We start from the raw sequence: 16,244 nt of genomic DNA, 5'->3' as shown, positions 1-16,244 counted from the left end.
ACAATCAATGATATCACTTTAAGGACTCTTCAGAACCATGTTTAATATCATCTGCATATGCTGTGAAATGTGTTAACAACATGATAAATATATAAGAAAAACTGAATTACAGCTAGTATAAGCATGTCTATTAAATAGCTAAGTTAAAATAAGTAGGTGCTTAAAGCAGGAAGTTTAAAAAATAGTGAGGTAGTGTTCATGGTTCAATGTCCATTCTGAGATCAGATGCCAGAGGGGAAGAAGCTGTTCCTGAATCATTGAGCATGTCTCTTCAGGCTTCTGTACCTCCTTCCTGATGTTAACAATAATAAGAGGGCATGCCCTGGGTGGTGAGGGTTCTCGATAATAGATGCAGCCTTGAGGCATGGCTCCTTCATAATGGAGCTGAATAATTTAACAACTTTCTGCAATTTACTTCAATCCTGTGCAGTTGCCACACATGCTCCCCACCCCCCATGCCCCGCCCATACCAGATGGTGATGAAGTTAGTTAGAAAGTGTTTCACAGTACACTTGTAGAAATTTGGGAGTGCCTTTGGAGACATTGCAAATATCCTTAAACTCTTAATAAATATAGCCACTCCCTTGTCATCTTTGTACAGTTTGTTGTCTTCTGCACTCTGGTTGATCTTTCATTGATCCTGTAGATGGCACCCCATGAACCCATGGGAAAGAGACAAGTGTTCAGGGTGAGAAGAGAGCGAAACCTTTAGAGTGGTAGAAAGGGTACCAATCACACGGTCGACTTTGTTCTTCAGAGTTCACAGTTCCTTTATTATCAAAGCATGTATATACATTATACAACTTGAGATTTGTCTCTTTACAGGCAGCCACAAAACAAATAAACCTCAGAGGAACCCATTAAAGAAAACGACTGCAAATGCCCAATGGGGGAAGGAGGGGGAGAGAGAGAGATGAAAGAGAGGAGAGTATCTGATCACTTGTCACTGAAATGAACCTCATGGTTTTGTCCAAATTGTGACCTTTCTTGTAAAAATTCTGTCTAATTTATGTTTCTCCTCATCTCAGTAATTCTGGAACGGCTTCTGATTCTAAATTGACATTGCCATCTGATTCTAAATTGACATTGAACCCATGTACAATAACTCACTACTTTTTAATTTCAGTTATTTTGCACTAGTTATTTTAACTTAACTATTTAATAAGCATATATAATTTAATTAACAGGTTTTTTCTCTACATTTATTTATCATGCATTTCATTGTACTGTTTCCATAAAGTTATCAAACTTCACAACATATTCCAGTGATACTAAATCCGATTCTAATTCTAAAAGGACGTCCCTCTATTCTGAGCCTGCGTCCTCTGGTTCTAGACTCTCCCACCATAGGACACATCCTCTCCACAGCCACTCTAACGAGGCCTTTCCACATTCAACAGGTTTCAGTGAGATCCATATTAGAAGTGTGGTGACACTTGCGGACTGCCCCCAGCATAATTCCCACTGAGTTGTTTTGATGCACGCGATGCAAATCTCTGCATGTTTTGATGGCTTATGAGTGCCTGAGATCCCAAGAGCGATTGTGTCTGGATTTCACCTCCTAGTAGGGTCACCCATGGCAGTAAGGTCAAGGGGGAGGTTCCAGACAAAGAGTGATCCAACCAAGACCTCAACGGTGGAGCTGGAGGAAGATGATGACTCTTTATCCCATTATCTCATGCTCTCATTATTTATTGCTATTTATTTATATTTACATTTGCACAGTTTGTTGTCTCCTGCACTCTGGTTGATCTTTTGTTGATCCTGTTGTAGTTACTGTTCAGTAGATTTGCTGAGTATGCCCACAAGAAAATGAAACTCAGAGCTGTATACGGTGACATTTATGTACTCTGATAATAAAATCTACTTTGAACTTTGATTTTGACATTTTGACACTGTTGTGTAATTGATACACACCTCGCAATTTCTACAGGTGTACCATAGAAACCATTCCAACTGGTTGTATTGCCATCTGGTACGGGGTGTGGGCACTGCACAGGATCGAAGTAAGCTGCAGAGTTGTAAACTCAGTCAGCTTCATCATGGGCACTAGCCTCCTTAGTATCTAAGATATCTTCAAACAGCGGTGCCTTAGGAAGGTGGCGTCCATCATTAAGGACTCCTATTACCCAGACATGCCCTTTTCTCTTTGCTACAATCAGAGGTGGTACAGGAGCCTGAAGACACACACTCAGTGATTCAGGAACAGCTTCTTCCCCTCTGCCATCTGATTTCTGAATGGACAGTGAACTCATGAACACTACCTCTCTACTCTTTTTGCACTACTTATTTAATATAGCTATTTAATATATATTTACTGTAATTCAGTTTTTTTCTATTATTATGTATTGCATTGTACTGCTACTGCAAAGTTAACAGATTTCACAACATATGCTGGTGATATTAAACCTGATTCTGAATTGAAGAGAAGCTCTTTTATGGTCGACTGAAGATTTCAACGGACTGAAGAGTCTGAACTATACATGTAGAGTTTGGTTGTATTTTTATTGATATTCTATATGGGCTTGTTGTCTTTTATGTGCGCGGACTGGGCCTCAAGCTGCAGTTTCACCTGGGGATGGGGTGGTTGCCTTGGGACCAGTGAACTCCTCCGGGGTGGTGTGGTGCAGTGTCCAGGCTGGAGCCGGCTCCCCTCACCATGTTTGTTCACAGGAGACGGGCTCTATCAAAATCAACTGGAGATTGATGGACTGAGTTTCTGATTCTTTTATTGTGTGATCATGATACCATTTGTGCTTGCTATCTTGTGAGTGTTTTGTGCTGTGTGTGACCATTGGCACTGTGTTTTGGACCTTGACACTGGAATTGATTTGAATTGAATTCAAACTTACCTTGAACTTCCGGATACTTTGTTAGGATTTGAAGAGCCCACCACAGTGTTGTACTGGTTGTTACGGTTCCAGCCAGAAGTAAGCTCTCTGTCGACACCAACAAGTTTTCTTGAAAGAATTCGGAGTTAAGCTCACCTTTGTCCTGAATCAAGGCAAACAAAAATCCATGTTTTAAACAGAAGGGATTTTGCATATGCTAGAAATAGCGAGCAACACACACACACACAAAAAGTGCCAGAGGAACTCAGCAAGTCAGGCAGCATCTATGGGGGTTAATGAGCAGTTGACCTTGTTTCAAACTGAGATCCTTCATCAAGGCTGAAAAGCAAGTCAAGTCAAGTCACTTTTTATTGTCATTTTGACCGTAACTGCTGGTACAGTACACAGTAAAAACGAGACAATGTTTTTCAGGACCATTTTGCTACCTGAAACAATATAAAAACTACACTGCACTACATAAAACAACACAAAGACTACACTAGACTACAGACCTACCCAGGACTGCATAAAGAGCACAAAACAGTGCAGGCACTACAATAAATAATAAACAAGACAATAGGCACAGTAGAGGGCAGTAGGTTGGTGTCAATCCAGGTTCTGGGTATTGAGGAGTTTGATGGCTTGGGGGAAGAAACTGTTACCTAGTCTGGTCATGAGAGCCCGAATGCGTCGGTGCCTTTTCCCGGATTCCAGGAGGGAGAAGAGGTTGTATGAGGGGTGCGTGGGGTTCTTCATAATGCTGTTTGCTTTACAGATGCAGCGTGTGGTGTAAATGTCTGTAATGGCAGGAAGAGAGACCCCAATGACCTTCTCGGCTGACCTCACTATCTGCTGCAGGATCTTGAGATCCGAGATGGTGCAATTTCCGAACCAGGCAGTGATGCAGCTGCTCAGGATGCTCTCAGTACAACCTCTGTAGAATGTGGTGAGGATGGGGGGTGGGAGATGGACTTTCCTCAGCCTTTGCAGGAAGTAGAGACGCTGCTGGGCTTTCTTTGCTATGGAGCTGGTGTTGAGGGACCAGGTGAGATTCTCCACCAAGTGAACGCCAAGGGGGGCGGGGGGAGGGGAGGGAGTACATTTTAACAGACTTCAGTCGATTTGCTACTTTAATTCAATTCATGCCTTCCTGTCTCCTTACTTTTTTTATTTTATTAAGATTCAACGCAGAATCAGTCCTTCTGGTCCTTCACACTGCGCCATCCTGCAATGCCTTATCACGGGACAATTTACAATGGCCTATGAACCTACCTACCAGAACACCTTTGACTGTGTGGGTTTCCTCCAGGTGCTCTGATTTCCTCCCACAGTCCATAGAGAGAGCATATAAATTCCTTACAGGTGGGAATTGAACCTGGGTCACTTGTAGTGTAGTGCTAACCACCATGCTAAGGTGCCACCCTAACGCTACCATAATCTATAATAGGCAAATGTTTGCAATGCCAGTCCCCAAAGAAACAGAAAATCATGGAAGCTTTTAGGAGGGTCTCAAAGGACTGTTGGCACAAGATGCCAGATTCCCTTTCTACAGCCACTACCTGATCTGCTGAGAACTTGCGGCATTTCCATTTCTTAGTTTAGATTTCTAGCAGCTGCATAGTTTTCATTGAAAAAGATAACCGTTTTTGGTGCAGCACAGTAGTGCAGTGGATTGAACAATGCTTTAGAGTACAGGCGACCAGGGTTCAATTCCAGCTGTTGCCTGGAAGGAATTTCTATATTCTCCCTGAGACGATGTTGGTTTCATCCGGGTGCTCCAGCTTCCTCCCTCATCCCAAAGATTAGTAGGTGAATTGGTCAATGTAAATTGTCCCATGATTAAATTGGGGAATTGCTGGATGGTGCGGCTTGAGGGGCCGAAAGGGCCTACTCTCACTGTATTTGAAATCAATCAATAAATAACTAATTATGATCTCTGTGCAAAATTAACTGAGCAGAACATGGAATTAATGCAGGTAAGTGGGATTAGTATAGACAGGCATGGTGGTCAACATAGACGTGGTGGGCTGAAGGATCTGTTTCTGTATTTTTCAACTCTGATCTAATTTACCAATTAAGAGAAGTCGGATGCCATGGTAGCGTAGCGTAGTGGTTATTGTGATGCTATTACAGCATTAACCAGAACCGGAGTTCGGAGTTCAATTCCAGTGCTGCCTGCAAGGAGTTTACGTTCTCCCCATGACCACGTGGGTTTCCTCCGGGTGCTCTGGTCTCCCCCCACAGTCCAAAGGTCAATTGGTCATTGAAAATCATTCTCTGATTTGGTTATGGTTCAGCAACATATGGGGATCAACCAAGTACAGTGTCCACTCCAAGGTGAAGTTGTACCAGAGCTGCGTTGTGTCCACACTCTTTAAGGGGTCAGAATGCTGGTGCATGACAGGGAGTGACCTTGTCATTCCACACCATGAGCCGCTGGAAGATCCTTCGTATTTTCTGGCCGAACAAGATCTCCAACCACACCCTACTCCTTCAGTCTCACCAGGAGGACATGGTCACCATCACCATGAGGAAATGTTGGAAAAGGGTTGGGCACGTGATGAGAAGATATACCAATGCCATCATCAAGACAGCACTTCATTGGATCCCTGAAGGGCGGAGAAAATGAGGGAGACCAAAGACAATTTGTTGCCGTACTGTAGAGGTAGAAGTGAAGACCCGACCCACACATGGGGCACAATAGAGAAGATGGCCGAGGACAGGCAGAGGTGGAGGACCTTCATTGCTGCCCTAAGCACCAGCGGTGTAATGGGCAGTAAGTAACTAAACTGAATAAATAGATGGGCTGCTGGTTGGTGCAACTCTTTGGGCCGGAAGGGCCTGTTCTGTGCGGTGTCTCTAAAATAAAATAAAAAGACAGAAATTATTATCTTCAGTATATTTGGTAGGACAGTGGGAAGTGAATGAACGTGAGGAGAAACTTGCCATTACCTCATCCATCTTCGCCAGGAAGCAGTCGATGTAATCCCTGGGTAAGTCTTTCTGGACAGTTTCTTTGTGGCTTTGAATAGTTTTGGCCAGAAAACCTTGCAAGATTTTGATATTTTGGAACATCTTTTGGTGAGCTCCAGGCAGGAAACCCATGATCCTCGGGAAGGTGTTGTACAACTGCAAAACAAACACACCATTTTCACTGACCTAGTGCTGGATACCTAAGGCTCAGTTCAAAAAGTTCAAAGGATATTTATTACCAAAGTATGTACACAGTATCGAACCCTGAGATTCACTTTCTCACAGACAGCCACAAAGCAAAGATAACTATGAAATACGTTCAAAGAAAAGCATCAAAACCCACCCCCACGTGCAAAAAAAAAGAACCACACAAATGGCAGAAGAGCGAAAAATACAGAATACAAAACACAAAAAACATATATATATATATATATATATATATATATATATATATATATATATATATATATATATATATATGTTTTTTGTGTTTTGTATTCTGTATATATATATATATATATACATGTGTGTGTGTGTGTGTGTGTATGTGTATGTGTGTGAGAAATGGACTCAGTTATGGGCTCACGTCCCATCTCCAGGCTTCTTGGCCTTGAGGCGCAAGCTTTGCTCAAATCATCACTGTACACCCTCAGAATGCGAAGTGCCAGATGGTCCAAAAACACACCACCATAGTGTAGATCACAGGCTGCAACAGTAGAAGAACCACATTTGGAAGAAAAAGAGGTAAAAGCATTAGGTTAGAGGTAAGAAATTAGCTTTGTCTATTATACATCCAAACGTATTGTGGCATTATTACTTTTGTCTTGAGTCCATCATTCCTGTTGGAGCAGAGATCCCTGACAGCATCTCGCCAAGTTCTCTGTCTTAGGCCAGTCTTTCAAGTAGTCCCCAGATGTAGCCCATCTTCTTCCTCTCCCAGGGATGATGTCTTTGGAGTTTCTGTTGGCATTTCTGTACCTCTGGGATTTTTACGGAATGGGGTTACTAGTGCCATACCTAACCCTCCTCGTTTTGCAGCAGGCTTGAGACCATCCAAGGCAGAGTTGGCGTAATTATGGTAGCATCAGTAATAAATATCTGGTGCTGTTAGCATTTCTTCAAGTTCAAACATCATTCAACCATACATAAATATCACCAAATGAAACCCCATTACACAGGGGCCAAGGTGCAAAACACAGTAGTGACAGTCACACAAGGCAAAGCCACATGTAAAGTAGCAAGCACAGACAAGAACAAACAAGAGAAAATCTGCAGATGCTGGAGATCGGTAAAATACCATCACACACAAAATATATGGTCCAAGTCCCCGAGTTCATCAACATTACAGCAGTCTACTGGCGAACATGATACCAGCTCGTCTTCTGCCAAGTGAACACTGGGCGGCAGCAATGCCAGTGTGACACCAGCTTGGACACCATGCCACACTGCCTCCAATGAAGCACACCAACTCCGACACCTCTCTCACAGGTGACTGTAAACAGGTAACAACACAGTTTGAGGTCTAGTCCTCATTGAGTTTAATGATTAAGGATTAGGACATGCTCTCTCCTCATTGCTGCCATCAGGAAGAAGGTACAAGAACCTCAGGACTCGCGCCACCAGATTCAGGAATAGTTTTTGCCCCTCAACCATCAGGCTCTTGAACCAAAGGGGTTAATTTCACTCAACTTCACTTGTCCCATCATTAAAATGTTCCCACAATCTAAGGATTCACTTTCAAGGACTCTTCATCTAATGTCTTGATATTTATTACTTATTTATTTATTATTTTTATTTCTTCTTTTGCATTTGCACATCTTGTTGTCCTCTGCACTTGGCTGAAAGCCTTAGTACGGTGGTCTTTCATTGACTCTGTGACTACACTTTGGTAAGTCTGATCATCTGGCTGTACTTCTACTCCCTGAGTATAGGCAAAGACTGAAGACTGCAGCACTAGAAGTGAGAACCAAGAAGGTATGGACCAGGGAGGCACAGGACTGCTTTGAATCAGTAGACTGGATTGTGTTCAGAGTTACTTTCGAACCTGAGTGAGTGTGCCACAGTTGTCACTGACTTCATTAAAACCCATGTAGATGAGTGTGTGCCTACAAAAACTTACTGTACATTCCCAAAACAAAAGCTGCGGATGAACAAGGAGATTCAGGTTCTGATGACTGCTAAATCTGTGGCATTTAGGTCTGGCAATCCAGCTCTGTATTAGAAAACCAGGCATGATTTGCAGAGAGCTATTTCCAGAGCCAAGAAACAACTCCAGGAGATGTTCAAGGTGAAATCAGATCCATGTCAACTCTGTCAGGGCTTGCAGGCTGTTACTTCCGACAAAGCAAAACCGAACATCGTGAATGGCAGCGACGCTTCACTACCAGATGAGCTCAACACCTTTTATGTCTGCCTTGAAAGAGAGAATAAAACAACAGCTATGAAGATCCCTGCAGCATCCGATGACCCTGCGACCTTGGTCTCAGAGGGTGACGTCAGGCTATCTTTCAGGAAGGTGCAAAGCAGCAGGGCACTATGGACTACCTGGTAAGGCTCTGAAAATCAGTGCGAACCAACTGGTGGGAGTATTTAATTACATTTTTAATCTCTCACTGCTACAGCCAGAAGTTTCCACCTGCTTCAAAAGGGCAACAATTATACCAGTGCCCAAGAAGGAATAGTGTGAGCTGCCTCAACGACTATCATGAAGTAGCATTCACATTTGTGAGAGTGGGTGGGAGGGTGGAAAAGCGGTTCGCATGTTGTGCTGTTCTGCCAAAGACTGCGGGCATGTTGGGTTAGAACCGGAGAGCTGGTGAAACCTGCAGGCTTCCCCAGCACATCTTTATGTTGTGTCGGTTTTTAACACAAATGACTCATTTCGCTGTATGTTTCAGTGTACAGGTGATAAACGAATGAATCTGAATCTTCGATGAGCATTTTCACAGTCGGCAGGTTGAGACACGAGTGGACTTGTGCATTGTTAAAATACAGAAACATAGAAAACCTGCAGCACAGGTTTCAACCCACAATGCTGTACCAAACATGTACTTACTTAGAAATTACCTAGGTTTACCCATAGCCCTCTATTTTTCTAAGCTCCATGTACTTATCCAGGAGTCTTTTAAAAGAACTTATTGTATCCACCTCCACCAATGTTGCCGGCTGCCCATTCCACGCACTCACCACTCTTTGTAAAAAGAAACTTACCCCTGACATCTCCTCTGTACCTACATCCAAGCACCTTTCAACCCTGGGAAAAAGCCTCTGACTATCCACACAATAGACTATAGGTGCAGGAGTAGGCCATTCAGCCCTTCGAGCCAGAACCATCATTCACTGTGATCATGGCTGATCATCCACAATCAGTATCCAGTTCCTGCCTTATCCCCATAACCTTTGAATCCGCTATCTTTAAGAGCTCTATCCATCTCTTTCTTGAGAGCATCCAGAGACTTGGCCTCCACAGCCTTCTGGGGCAGAGCATTCCATATATCCACCACTCTCTGGGTGAAAAAGTTTTTCCTCAACTCTGTTCTAAATGGCCTATCCCTTATTCTTAAACTGTGGCCTCTGATTCTGGACCCACCCATCAGCTGGAACATGCTTCCTGCCTCCAGCGTGTCCAATTCCTTAATAATCATATATGTTTCAATACGATCCCCTCTCAGCCTTCTAAATTCCAGAGTATACAAGCGCAGTCACTCCAATCTTTCGACATATGACAGTCCCGCCATCCCGGGAATTAACCTTGTGAACCTACACTGCACTCCCTCAACAGCAAGAATGTCCATCCTCAAATTTGGAGACCAAAACTGCACACAGTACTCCAGGTGTGGTCTCACCACACGATCAATTACTCTCATCATCTTATACACCTCTATCAGGTCACCTTTCATCTTCCGTCGCTCCAAGGAGAAAAGGCCGAGCTCACTCAACCTATTCTCATAAGACATGCTCCCCAATCCAGGCAACATCCTTGTAAATCTGTGCACCCTTTCTATAGTTTCCACATCCTTCCTCAAGTGAGGTGACCAGAACTGAGCACAGTACTCCAAGTGGGGCCTGACCAGGGTCCTATATAGCTGCAACATTACCTCTCAGCTCTTAAACTCAGTCCCATGGTTGACAAAGGCCAATGTACCATATGCCTTCTTAACCACAGAGTCAACTTGTGCAGCAGTTTTGAGTGTCCTATGGACTCAGACTACAAGAGTCAACATGGTTAATAGCCATCCAGAATTAGATTAGATCTGAAGTCAAAACTACAAAAATAATGCATTACATTACAAAGTATATTGCAAAAACATTACATTGGTGAGGCACACATCAAAGTTGCTGGTGAACGCAGCAGGCCAGGCAGCATCTCTAGGAAGAGGTGCAGTGGACATTTCAGGCCGAGACCCTTCGTCAGGACTAACTGAAGGAAGAGTGAGTAAGAGATTTGAAAGTGGGAGGGGGAGGGGAGATCCAAAATGATAGGACAAGACAGGAGGGGGAGGGATGGAGCCAAGAGCTGGACAGGTGATTGGCAAAAGGGATATGAGAGGATCATGGGACAGGAGGTCCGGGAAGAAAGACAACGGGAGGGGGGAACCCAGAGGATGGGCAAGAGGTATATTCAGAGGGACAGAGGGAGAAAAAGGAGAGTGAGAGAAAGAATGTGTGTATAAAAATAAGTAACAGATGGGGTACGAGGGGGAGGTGGGGCATTACCAGAAGTTAGAGAAGTCGATGTTCATGCCATCAGGTTGGAGGCTACCCAGACGGAATATAAGGTGTTGTTCCTCCAACCTGAGTGTGGCTTCATCTTTACAGTAGAGGAGGCCATGGATAGACATGTCAGAATGGGAATGGGATGTGGAATTAAAATGTGTGGCCACTGAGAGATCCTGCTTTCTCTGGCGGACAGAGCGTGGGTGTTCAGCAAAGCGGTCTCCCAGTCTGCGTCGGGTCTCGCCAATATATAAGAGGCCACATCGGGAGCACCGGATGCAGTATATCACCCCAGCCGACTCACATTGTTTACATTGGTGAGACCCATTGTAGATTGGGGGACTGCTTCGCCGATCAACTCCTCTCTATCTGCCAAAAGTGAAACTTCCTGATGGCCAGATATTTAAATTCCTGATCATTCTGACGCATTGGTTCATGGCGACATCTTGTGCCCAGAAGAGGCCATCTCAAGGTGGAGGAGCAACACCTGATGTCCTGTCTGGGTAGCCTCCAACCTGATGGCATGAACATCAATTTCTCCTTCCAGTAAGAAGTTTTCTCCCTCCCCCTCCACCCCTCCTCTCTTTTGTTCCCTACACTGGCCTCCTCACCTGCCCATCCCCCCCCCCGGCTCCCCTCCCCCTTCCCTTTTTCCTGTGGTTCACTTTTCTCTCCTATTAGATTCCTTCCTCTCCAGCCCTTTATCTTTCCCAAACACTGGGCTTCATCCATTAGCTTCCAGCTATCATCCTTAGCATCTCCCCACCTTCTCATTCTGGCAGCTCTCCCCTTCCCTTCCAGCCCTGAAGAAGGGTCTTGACCCAAAAGTATCAACTCTTTATTCATTTCCATAGATGCTGCCTGTTCTACTGAGTTCCTCCAGCATTTTGTGTGTGTTGTTTAAGTATACATTTGTTAATATTAAATGCACTCCCTCTATCTTGCTGATAAATAATTAATATTGATCCTGAATCTCTCAGTTTCAATTACACATTGACCACCTGAGTCTCAGATAAAAATATGTTTGCTCTTAAGTTCAGTAACTCACAATCCACTGTAAAGAGACATACCTGTAACGAGGGGCTATTCATAGCGCGGGCAATTTCTGCAACCAGCTCCATCAGCCAGAAAAATTGTTTATCTTCATAATCAAATCGTTTTCCAAAGATGATGGAACAGATAATGTTTGACGTTGCACCTCGCAGGAGAAAGTTTGGTTTGAAAGGTTCACCTGGTCGAGTTAAAGAGGCCATTTAGAAAATCACAGTGCATTAAAGTGAAATTTTGGGGCAAGTCTAAATGCTGTTTGGACATTAAACGCAAGAGATTCTGCAGATCCTGGAAATCCAGAGCAACAGACACAAAATGCTGGAGGAGCTCAGCAGGTCAGGTAGCAGCTATGCAAATGAATAATCAGTCGACATTTTGGGTCAAAAGCCCTTCATCAGGACTGGGAAGAAGCCAGAATAAGGAGCTGGGGTGGGGGAGGGGAGAGGGGAAGGAGGCAAGCTAGAAGGTGATAGGCAAAGCCAGCTGGGTGGGGTTGGGGGGGGGGGGGGTTTGAAAAAAGAACCAAGCACTGGCGAAGAAGTAATCTGTAAGGAGAGGAGTGGACTATAGGAGAAAGGGAAGGAGGGGGGCACCAGGGAGAGGTGAGAGGCAGGTTGAAGGGAAGAGGTAGGAAGCCAGTCTGGAGAATAACCTTTGACACCTTCTTATTCTTGCATCTCCCCCTTCCTTTCCAGTCCTGATGAGCAGTCTCGGCCAGAAACGCCGATTGTTTATTCCTCTCCACAGATGCTGCCTCACCTGCTGAGTTCCTCCAGCATTTTGTGTGTGGTGTTATAGATATTTAACACATCGCTATTCACAAGAAATCAATTAGTTATTTGATACAGCTCTGGTGAGGCCTCATTTTGGGTATTGGGAGCAGTTTTGGGCCGCTTTCCTATGAAAGCATATGCAGACATTGGAGAGGGTCCTATCGTACGAAAGCCGTTTACTGCCTCTGAAACTGTACCCATTGGGATTCAGAAGAACTGGGGTGACCTCATTGAAACCTACGGAACGTTGAAAAGCCTTGAGAGAGTGGGTGGGGAGAGGATGTTTCCTGTGGTGAGGAGTGGGGGCAAGAGTCTGGGACCAGAGGACACAACCTCAGAATGCAGGGGCATCCTGTTAGAACAGAGATGAGAAGGAATTTTTTTTAGCCAGAGGGTGGTGAATCTGTGGAATTCGTTGCCACAGGCAGCTGTGGAGGCCAGGTAATTGGGTATATTTAAGACAAAGGTGGATAGATTCTTGATTAGTCAGGGCATGAAGGAGTACGGGGAGAAGGCAGGTTCTCTAATGCTGTAGTGACAAACCTTTCATATCCCTGAAGCTTGTGACCAGAAACTGGGCTTCCTCCTGAATCCTCTCCTCAATGCTCTTTTTCCCCATTCCAAAATCCTTCAAGGTGCTGAGAGTGAATCTCCGAAGCTGCTTCCATCTCTCGCCACTGCTGAAGTTAATTCCTGCAAGAGAGACCTCAGGTTAACGTCCCTTGGGACAAGGTTGTCTATATTCTGGTGATCAGTTTCTTAAACTACTTAAACAGTTTCCCAATTTATTCTTTACCCTCCTTTACAACCGCCGAGATGTTCTAACCTCCTCATCCCAGTGCTTGTTCTTCTAGGTAGGAATTGCTACGATAGAATTCCACAGTTAAATCAGCTGGTGTTCTTGGTCACCAAACACAGTCCAAGGTTTCCCTGATTAGATGTCACAAGACGAATAAAAAGGAACCGTAAAAGAATTGGAGAGGTTCACAAGCATTATCTCAGAAGTTAAGGGGTTAATGTACAAAGAACATTTGATAACTCTAGCACTGTACTTGATGCTGGATGATCTCAGGAATTTTAGGGATAATGTTTGAGCTGCATTTGATAACCCTGGGCCTGAACTTGTTGGAGTTTAGAAGAATGAGGCAGGGGGTGGTTCTCATTGAAACCAGGCCTAGAAGGGACGTGGAGAAGATTTATCTATTTATTTATTGAAATACAATGCAGAATAGGCCCTTTCAGCTCTTCCAGCCACATCACCCAGCAATCCCCCGATTTAACCCTAGGCTAATCACAGGGCAATTTACAACGACCAATTAACCTACCAACTCAAGACCATCTTTGGACTGTGTGAGGAAACAGGAGCACCTGGGGAAAACGTACGCAGTCATGGGGAGAACGTACAAACTTCTTACAGTTAGTGATGTGAGTTGAAGCCAGATCGCTGGTGCTGTGAAGCATTGTGCTAACAACACTATCATGCTGCCCATGGTAATGACGTTGCCTATATTGGGGGAGTCTAGGACCAGAGGTCACAGCCTCAGAATGGAAGAACGTCCCTTAGAATAGAGATGATGAGCAATTTCTTTAGCCAGAGAGGGGCGAATCTGTGGAATTTGTTGCCACAGACAATAATATATTTAAAGGTACCAGTCCAGCTAAAATGGAGCAGATTAGAAGATTTAACGTGTGGCTCAAATCATGGTGTAGGTTAGAGGAGCATAGGTTTAGACCATAAGACAAAGGAGCAGAAGTTGGCTATTCGGCCCATCAAGTCTGTTCCACCATTTTATCATGAGCTGATCCATTCGCCCATTTAGTCCCACTCCCCTGCCTTCTCACCATAACCTTTGATGCCCTGGCTACTCAGATACCTATCAATCTCTGCCTTAAATACACCCAATGATCCGCTGGGCAGTCTTCACCACACGCTGGAGTGCTTTTTCTATAAAGAGGCAACTAAAATTTATGATAACAATGGAGCAGTTGATATCATTTACTTCAACTTTCAGAAGGCTTTTGACAAGGTACTTGACGAGAGGTTAATAATCAAATTACAGGAAGTAGGAATTCAGGGTAAGGTGTGTGAATGAGTGCAGAAAAGGAGGAGTTGTGGTGAGAGGATCATTTTCACACCTAGATGTTAAAAGTGGGGTTCAGCAGGGATCAGTTTTGGAGCTGCTACTGACTTAATTTGTATTAAAGATTTGGATAAGCACATAACAAATAAACTAATAGAGTTTGCAGATGTCATAAAATGAGGGAGATGGACTGATAACATTCAGGCAGCAGAATCAATACAGTTCGATCTGAACAAAATCCAGATTTGGGCAGATAAATGGCAGATGAAATTTAATGTAAGTACATGTAAAATATTACATATAGGAAGTAGAAATATTAGATATAAATATACAGTGGGGGTTCTTGAGTTAGAAAGTGCACGGTTTGAGAAAGTTTTGGACGTCCTGGTAGACTCATCATGATCTAGACAATGCACAGAAGTGATTAGGAAGGCTAATAGATTGTTGGGTATATAATGCGCTCAGTGGGGTTTGCGTCTAGAAATGTTCTCCTTAAGCTGTATAATGTGTTTGTGAGGCCACACCTTGAGTGCTGCATACAGTCTTGGTCTCCCTAATTTGTGAGGGATGTAAAGGGACTGGAGATAGTTCAGAGAAGGACGATGAGACTCATTCCAGCTCTGCAGGGTATGAGCTATTCAGAAAGTTTGAAAGAATTAAATCTTTTTCGTCTCAGTAGACGTAGAATGAGAGGAGACATGACAGAAGTGTTCATTATCATTAAGATTATGAGTAAGGTGGACAGCAGTCCAGCTGCTACTTCAAAATTAACCATCAATGAGGACACAGGGTAACAGGTGGAGACTGGTTAAAGGGAGATTTCAGACTAACATCAGGAAACATTTCTTTACACAGCGAGTTGTGGACACATGGAACAAACTACCTAGTAGTAGTTGAGAGTAGTACCTTAGAGACTTCCAAATCTAAACTCGGTGGTTATTTCAGCACAATATGTGAATAGGAATTTGGCAAGCTTTGTTGGGCCAAATGGCCTGTTTTTGTCAAGAACTTTCTAATGTTCTACAGCAGAGGTTAATACATTCTTGGTTAGTCAGGGCACCAAAGGTTATGGCGAGAAGGCAAGAGAATGTGGTTCAGAGGGATAATACAACCATCATGACAGAGTGACAGGGCAGACTCGATGGGCTGAACGGCCTGATTCTGCTCCTATGTCTTATAGTCTCATTGAAACCTACCGAATATCAAAAGGCCTAGACTGTGTTGACACGAGGAGAATGTTACCTGTACTGGGAGAGTTTCGGATATGATACAGTTGCCTCATCAAATAGACGCCAGCTTGGTAGAATGTGTAACATGATTTCTGGGTCACTGGAGGAAATGTCATGAGTAAGTTTAAGGTCAATTTCATAACTGCTCGCAGTGTGGCTCCTGCTCTGTAATGCTGTCACAAAACAACAAATTTCACAACGCTTGTCAGCGACATTAAACCCGATTCTGATCCTGTTAGAATCGTTATTGGGAATGGAGATTGTATCAAGGGCTTAGTTGGTGACAGTTTGGTTTTGTAGAGTGATCCAACTCCACTGAATGAAGTGGAGCTGATTTCCTCATCCTAGATTCCGGGATTATCCTAGGGTTACATAGGTTGGAAGCCCATCTTATCCGTGCTGACTCAGCAAGTTGCCTACCCAAGGAAGTGGGAATGAAAGGGTTAGAGGAGCATTTGATGGCTGTGGGCCTCTCCTCATTAGAATGAAGGGGGAATCTCATTGAAACCTGTCGAATATTGAAAGGCCAAGTCAGCGTGGATGTGGAGAGGATGTTTCCTATGGTTGGAGAGTCTAGAACCAGAGGATACA

At 43.9% G+C, this 16,244-nt stretch overlaps 1 protein-coding gene across 1 annotated transcript in view; it reads right to left on the bottom strand.

The window, feature by feature from the left end:
- Positions 1-16,244, bottom strand: part of LOC140206183 (cytochrome P450 2C19-like) — a 45,153-nt gene that overhangs the window by 12,113 nt on the left and 16,796 nt on the right. Inside the window, exons 3-6 of the mRNA XM_072274467.1 lie at positions 12,887-13,036; positions 11,591-11,751; positions 5,784-5,960; positions 2,853-2,994 (exon numbers count right to left, since the gene is read on the bottom strand). Coding sequence (XP_072130568.1) covers positions 2,853-2,994; positions 5,784-5,960; positions 11,591-11,751; positions 12,887-13,036 — 630 coding nt within the window. The remainder of the gene's footprint in view (positions 1-2,852; positions 2,995-5,783; positions 5,961-11,590; positions 11,752-12,886; positions 13,037-16,244) is intronic.

The sequence above is a fragment of the Mobula birostris genome, chromosome 12, assembly GCF_030028105.1.
Source record: "Mobula birostris isolate sMobBir1 chromosome 12, sMobBir1.hap1, whole genome shotgun sequence".
In the NCBI taxonomy this organism is placed as follows: domain Eukaryota; kingdom Metazoa; phylum Chordata; class Chondrichthyes; order Myliobatiformes; family Myliobatidae; genus Mobula; species Mobula birostris.
The sequence above is the reverse complement of the archived record's forward strand: the minus strand, read 5'-3'. Positions and strand labels throughout refer to the sequence as shown.